This window comes from Solanum stenotomum, chromosome 10 (assembly GCF_019186545.1).
Source record: "Solanum stenotomum isolate F172 chromosome 10, ASM1918654v1, whole genome shotgun sequence".
NCBI classification, from domain to species: Eukaryota; Viridiplantae; Streptophyta; class Magnoliopsida; order Solanales; family Solanaceae; genus Solanum; species Solanum stenotomum.
The window spans coordinates 29052057-29059189 of record NC_064291.1 but is presented as its reverse complement, the minus strand read 5'-3'; the positions used below and the strand labels follow the sequence as shown (position 1 = coordinate 29059189).

Below are 7133 nucleotides of genomic sequence, written 5' to 3'. Positions count from 1 at the left end.
TCGATCACGCCTAGGGTATGGCTTGAGCATGACAAACGTAGTATCTGAGTACCGAGTTCAAGTGTTCTAGGATGTGCACGCCTCATCTATAATAGGGAGACTACAAGAGATTAGGTACCCTTCTTTCATATTCTAGTTCATGCGATAAAGTTTAACTCTATGAAGTTTCTTCTAACTTGTATATTTCACATATTTTAGATCATGCCTCCAAAGTATACCACCAGTGGAATGCTGCAAGTACTGACCTATCAAATTAAGAAAATATTTTAACAAGATTTTGTGAGTTCTTTTGAGATATATATTAACTCAATTCTCAATGATCTGAAATGGATTGAACTAATCAATTAGCGATTTTTGACTCATCTAAACTTAAATAGATTGGATGGATTGAGCTTTATTTTGGCACCCCCTAATTTCATTTCATTTAGTGTTGATGGCGATCATGATGGCTTTGGTTGATTATATAATATGAAAGTTTGAATATTTTTCCTTTGCAAAATCGTGTTATCAAGATCACTTTCTTCTCCTTTCATCCAAAACCTCGTTATGGATCAAGTTATGGCTGCTATTATCAGAAATCGGTCATTTGAGGCTTCAATTCCCCAACTCATTTGGATTGTAGAAACAGTTTCTCAAGTCTTAAGATCAATCCCCAGATTCTTCTTCCAATCCCCAAGATCCATTGGCCGACAAAATGGGTTTCGCCACCGTACCCCATTAAAGCGGAGAAACCTAAAACAAGAGTTCCATAACGCTCGGAAGGGAGTACTTATTCTTGGCCCAGCTGCTCGTAGAGATGCTCAAAAGGTACAATTAGGATTGGAGAAAGCATTGGAATTTTTCCATTGGGTTGAGACCCGCTGTGGGTTTACTCACAATGAGCTCACTTGCAGAGAAATGTCTCTTGTTCTTGCCAAAGGGTCTTGTAATTCGAAGCTTCTTTGGGAATTTCTCAAAAGAATGTCGAGAAGAGGGCTTTTGACGACACCGACCGTTACGTGTTTGATAAAATGCCTAGGAGAAGAAGGGTTGGTAAATGAAGCATTGACTACTTTCTACAGAATGAAGCAATTTCACTGTAAGCCTGATGTTTATGCTTACAACACACTCATATTTGCTCTTTGTAGAGTTGGGAATTTCAAAAAAGCGAAGTTCTTGATGGAGCAAATGGAGTTGCCTGGTTTTAGGTGTCCACCTGATGTCTTTACTTACACAATCTTGATTAGCTCTTATTGTAGATATGGTATGGAAACTGGCTGTAGAAAAGCTATTAGACGGAGAATATGGGAGGCGAATCACTTGTTTCGCATCATGCTATTCAAAGGATTTGTTCCTGATGTAGTAACTTATAATAGTTTGATCAATGGATGCTGCAAAACTAATAGGATAGAGAGAGCATTGGAGTTGTTGGATGATATGGTGAAAAGAGGGGTTGTTCCTAATCGAATTACGTATAATTCTTTCATTAGGTATTATAGTGTTACAAATGAGATTGATAAGGCTATTAAAATGCTGAGAAGAATGCAAGGAATGAATCATGGAGTAGTACTACCATGTAACAGTTCGTATACACCGATAATTCATGCTATGTGTGAAACTGGTAGGGTGGTGGAGGCAAGAGATCTTCTTGTCGAATTGGCTGATCAAGGTTCGATTCCAAGAGAATATACTTATAAACTAGTTCGTGATGCTTTAGAATCTTCTGGGAAGATTGATTTGCTTGATGAAAAATTGTGTACAAGATTAGAAGATGGTATTAAAGGTAGGATTAGACAAGTGATGAAAGTAAAACCTTTGTTGCAGCATCAAAGTGTTTCATAGCATTGAATTTTATACTTTTTATCTATGTTGCTCAGACTCTTCGAAAATGTTGATGGATGCGTGTCGGATTCTCCAAAAGTAGTTTATTTTTGGAGAATCTGACACGGATGCCACATCGAAAGTGAAGAGTCTGCACAACTTAGTTTTTTATGGATTTTGATCTTATAAAAGCACAAGGGATTTAACTTATATACTGTAATTCTCTATATATAGAAGCGGCTTGGAAGCAGCTGGCCGTTGTCCTGCCAGCTTGCTGTCCAAGTGCTTTTTGGTCATTCCAGGTATTAGGGTAGTACGTGTTAGGTACTGCTGCTACACGTGTAATGTCATAATGTAGCTTCAAGATGAGAAAAGAAAGTTTGCAGTTTCAACTTCTTCTATCTAATTGTTCTCTGCTTCTGCCATATCTTTATCACCGCCTTCGTTTCTTTCTTCGATTTGAGCTTCTTTGTTATCTCAGGTGAGCTTTGAATTCATTGTCAGTGTTTTGTACTAATTTAATGATGTTATGTGATGAAGCTTGTAGAAATTAGGCTTTAAGATATACAGTATATGTCTGCGGATAAAAAATTGATGGTACCAACTTCTTCTTAAATTGCTGTGTTATTTTTTAATTATTTATCTTTTTCCTCATAATGTGGTGCATGTATGCAAGAATTTTTTTTCCTTCTCTGTTGCTGTTAATTTGAAGGGGGGCCTTAAATCACGGGTAAAGAGTTATATCCCTATGTGACCTATAATTCATGGGTTCGAGCACTAAAATTAGTCATAGCTTACATTATGATATATATTAGTATTAGTCATAGCTTACATTAAGATATATATTAGTCATGAGTTTGAGTAGTAAAATTAGTCATGCTTACATTAGGATGACCGGTAAGTCATTGGTTAGAGCACTAAATTAGTCATAGCTTACATTAAGATGACCTATAAATCATCGGTTTGAGTAGTAAAATTAGTCATAGCTTACGTTAGAATTGTTGGGTTCTGAAGGATGATTAGGGTGTCATGCGGAAGCTTACAATTGCAAATAATATGATTGATAAATTAGATGACAAAAACTTATACTAAAAACTAATATTATTATATGAAAACTAATATAAAGAAAAATATTAAAATTGTTGAGAGATTAAATCTCCCCATAAACAAAACTCACTAAACGACTACATTGTGGATTCTATTGTGTTATGCTATGAGAATAGGGATCTTCAATTTATAGATCTCCAAATATATCCTCTAAGGAAAGAATAAACCAAATATGGAAGAAAATTATATTTTCCTTTCAGAAAAAGTTCAAACATTTATGATAATACTTTGATTTTTCTTTAAGGAAAAAAATAAACTTCAAATAAGGTAAGAAAATCAGGGCAAAATCCTAATAAATCTCCCCTTTTGGTTGGATTTTCTTGACAAAACTTGATTCGTCTTCTTCACATGCATGATATCTTCGTTCTTCACAGTCTTCATCACTGCTGCTTGCCATAGTTAAAAATAAAGTTTAAAATATATGGGTTAAAATATTTTATTTTTATTTTCAAAGATGCAACAACAAGAATGTTGAAAATATGGTTTTAATCTTTTCTCCACAGGTAGCTGGACAAAAATCTTCTTTATCATCAAATTAGTTACAAATTGATTTGAAACCACTTGATCTTGTCTTCAACCTCATTCAAGCATTAGACCATTGAACCGTCGAATCTTTGAACCATGTGCTCTGATACCACTTGTTGGGTTATGAAGGTTGATTAGGGCGTCATGCGGAAGCTTACAATTGCAAATAATATGGTTGATAAATTAGACGACACATAAAACTATACTTAAGGATATAGTATTATTATTTGTTATGACCATTGGTCTACATAATTAAAAACTAATAAAAAGCATAAAAACTGTAGAGAGAAAATCTCCCCATAAACAAAACTCTCTAAACAACTACCTTGTGGATTCTATTGTGTTTGTGTTAGAAGAAACAAACTTATATTTATAGTCCTAAAACCTTTCCTACTAGAAAAGGAGTCCTAAAAGGAGAGAATAAACCAAATATAAAATAATATTATATTTTCCTTTCAAGAAAAGTAAAAATATTTATGGTAATGTTTTGTTTTTTCTTTAAGGAAAAATAAATCTTAAATTATGGTAAGAAAATCAGGGCAAAACCCTAACAAGAATGACCTATAACTCATGGGTTCGAGCAGTAAAATTAGTCATATTTTACATTAGGATAGGCTACCTACATCGTCCAAAGGCGGAGTTAGAATTTAGAGTCTTTTGAAAAAGAAAACGACATTACTCAACAAAGAGAGCTTTTAAAATAAAGACCAGGAGGCATGATTTACATACACTATTATCACATGATAAAAAAAGAGATGTTTTTATCACATCAACGAGGAAAAAAACTTCAATCTGTAACTAAGTCTAATGCGTGTTAAATTCTTAAGTCAGCTGCGTCATCTGTCTCTGAACATGGTTGTCGCTTCGTTATGTATGTAATTGTGTGTTTTGGCTTTGGTTTTACTTCCGTTTCGTCTTCAGATTGATCGAGGTTTTCATCTTCAGCTGATTCTTTAATTTCTTGCCATTGTTTCCTTCAATCTCTTAGACAGATTAGGTTTTATGACAAAGCTAGCAATTGTTACTGCCATGGTGCTTACAGATTATGGAAATTAGGTCTTAGGAGCTAATCGTTTTTCAAATCTTTGTTTGTTGTGTGAATTCTTTGTGCTGCAAAATCTTTTCTAATTTGCCTTTAACTCGATCTCTTTGTGCTGCAAAATCTTTTCTCATTTGCCTTTAACTCGATCGTGTTGGAGTTGGACAGCTTTTTCTCCTCCGAGTTTGCTCCTTTTTGCAAGAGCTTTAATTTATTGTGAGACTTCCCTATGTTATTTCTGCGCAATTACTGAAGCAACTATGAGCTAAGTTGCGCGGACTCATCACTTTCGATGCCGCACCCGTGTCGGATTCTCCAAAAATACACTACTTTTGACGAATCCGACACGCACCCCTTGACATTTTAGAAGAGTCCGAGCAACATAGACTATGAGACCTTGACAGAACATAGGAGCTGCAATTTTTGTATACATTATGCTAACTGATGTGTTCAGTAATAGTTTAGCAACTTCATCGGTTGTTCATTCATGTGGTATATATTATTGGTTTAAAGGATGCTCAATCTCCTCATTTCCTGTTGTCTTTATTTTGGTTTTCCAACTTCGTTATCATTGTACGAGATGTCATCAGATAAAAAAATGATGGCACTAACTTATTCCTCCCAAAAAAGAAAGCACCATTAGTCAGCAGAAAGAGCTTCTAAAATTAAGCTCAGAAGACATGATCTGTATGTACAGTTCTCAATTGACAAAAAGGAAATGCTTTTATCGTGGTGATGAGTGAAAAATGTTGATTCAGCAAGCTGCTGTCTCTTGGTTGAGTGCACGAAAGAAGCATCATGTTTTGGAGTGGGTGTTGATTTACCTAGACAACAAGCTTTAGCGATAAGAGAATCATCTTCCGCTGCCAAAAAAGGTCAGATCCCAAAAAATACAATATACTATTTAGAATGTATGTTGTTTATGATTTTACTTGTATATGCATTGTTAATGTTAAGTAAGATTTCTGCCCCACAGTAGCTGATACATCTTTCAATTATTTATTTAGTAGCCTTTATATGCCTTTACTTTAGGATGGTTGGTGATTGATTTCTTTATATGATTGAAATTTACAGGTGTTAAGTTAGGTATCACTGCAGCCCTTTAATTTTGACATTTGTATAAGATGGTTTAGGTTTGGTTGTTCAGATAAACTTGAACATTCTGTTATTGCCTATTTACTTGCAGGAAAATGACAACATCCAGTTGATTTGAATTTGAACAAAGTCTCACGTAAACTTCATATGGGACACTGAAAAATACCCCATAAAGAGTAATGGAGATGTGCAGAGGTGTATTCCTTGCACTTTCATCGATCTTTGTTGGGATTTCTCTTTTCTTTCTCTGCTGCTTCATCTTCCTCCCATTCTCTCTGTGCTTGACCTGCTTCTTCCACTTCGTTCACTTATTTCAGGTAATATCTCCTTCAGATTTCTTGTGATTTTCCCTCAATCTATAATTTCCTCTGGCTAGCCTTTCTGCTTTCCTGCTTGTGTTGAATTCTGGTCATTTATAAGCTTATTGTTGCTACTTCGGATGCAAATTAATTGGTGTAGCTTCCATAATTTTCTCCTGTTCTCCTACCTTCCTATTTAATAATAGAATTAACATGGATTATGATTGACTCGCTATTGATCTCTCTGTATATGATACGTACTAATGCCTTTCTAAATTCTCTAAGAACATGAAATTGGAATGTTCTTCACCAATAAGGATTAATAACACCCCCAATCAGGTCACAGTTAATCTTCTCATGTCTCTTTGATCTGATTCAAACAAATTCTCCAAGCTAGAAAGATGCACATTACTGCTTATTCTTTTCCTTGTCATACTGCTAGCCTTCTTTTCAAATTCATTGGGGTCAACTATATGAATCCTTAATAGCTATTGTGTTCTATTCAAGCCTGTCTTGGTTGAATGTCTGTTCAGAGAGTATATCTGATTGTGTGCTTCTTATGAACCAGATAAATCGCATCTCACATTGTTGGGTATCCCTGTATGGGCCCAAAGAAAAAGCTGAAATTTGCTCTCGAGTTTTTCTGGGATGGAAAGAGCAGTGCTGAGGATTCAGTCATCCACCTGAAAACACATGTCTGATGCTGGCATTAAGTACATCCCAGCAACACATTCTCTCGACACAACCGCAATGCTTGGTGCCATCCCATAATCAGGCGGCTCTCAGCTTTATAAAGATTTTGACTGTTGGTTTGTGTGAACATAAAGCTGCACTTGCATCGTTCCTCCTTTCTTCCGTCTGTCATTAAATGACGTGTGCAAGTAATGTAAAGAATAAGAGAAATATGACTAAACTTATACAATTGTGCTTTTGACTATAATTTCTGCTCGGCAAAAAAGCTTGAATATGAATCTGATTTTGTTCTGCTGGTGGTACAATTAAGCTCAACACTTCCAAACGTTTACCTCAGTTGGAGTCAATTATAACAATACACATTGTAATACATCTTGTGTCTTCAAAATTTCACACCCATATTTACTGTCAAACTTATTTTTGCCTCATATTTGATTCAGGTACTGTGTATCAATTTTTAAAAATTTACAATAAATCTTTGTCCATGTTGTTACTAGTCCGAGAAGAAAATGACATAAATAGTCCCTTAACTATAGGAGTAGGTCTAAAATGGTCCCTTAACTATACACTCAACA

General features: G+C 35.1%; 1 protein-coding gene across 2 annotated transcripts; it reads left to right on the top strand.

Moving 5' to 3' along the window:
- The first annotated feature begins 275 nt into the window (after positions 1-275).
- Positions 276-6909, top strand: LOC125842112 (pentatricopeptide repeat-containing protein At1g77405-like). 2 transcript variants are annotated; one of them, XM_049521318.1, is made up of 3 exons: positions 276-1762; positions 5230-5346; positions 6434-6909. In XM_049521318.1, the coding sequence occupies exons 1-3, from the start codon at positions 547-549 to the stop codon at positions 6487-6489; spliced, it is 1389 nt and encodes a 462-aa protein (XP_049377275.1). In that variant the 5' UTR covers positions 276-546; the 3' UTR covers positions 6490-6909. The 2 variants fall into 2 exon arrangements, with proteins under 2 accessions (XP_049377275.1, XP_049377276.1); XM_049521319.1 differs by lacking the exon at positions 6434-6909 and adding an exon at positions 5658-5881 and having other exon boundaries at positions 279-1762.
- The last annotated feature ends 224 nt before the right edge of the window (positions 6910-7133 follow it).

What these genes read in the sequence shown, in the direction of transcription:
- LOC125842112 (XM_049521318.1), top strand. Translation starts at nt 547, where the DNA reads ATGGATCAAGTTATGGCTGCTATTATCAGAAATCGGTCATTTGAGGCT. An exon ending in ATTAGAAGATGGTATTAAAG is followed by an intron (nt 1,763 to 5,229) that starts GTAGGATTAGAC and finishes ATGTTGATTCAG; the next exon opens with CAAGCTGCTGTCTCTTGGTT. An exon ending in ATCTTCCGCTGCCAAAAAAG is followed by an intron (nt 5,347 to 6,433) that starts GTCAGATCCCAA and finishes CTTATGAACCAG; the next exon opens with ATAAATCGCATCTCACATTG.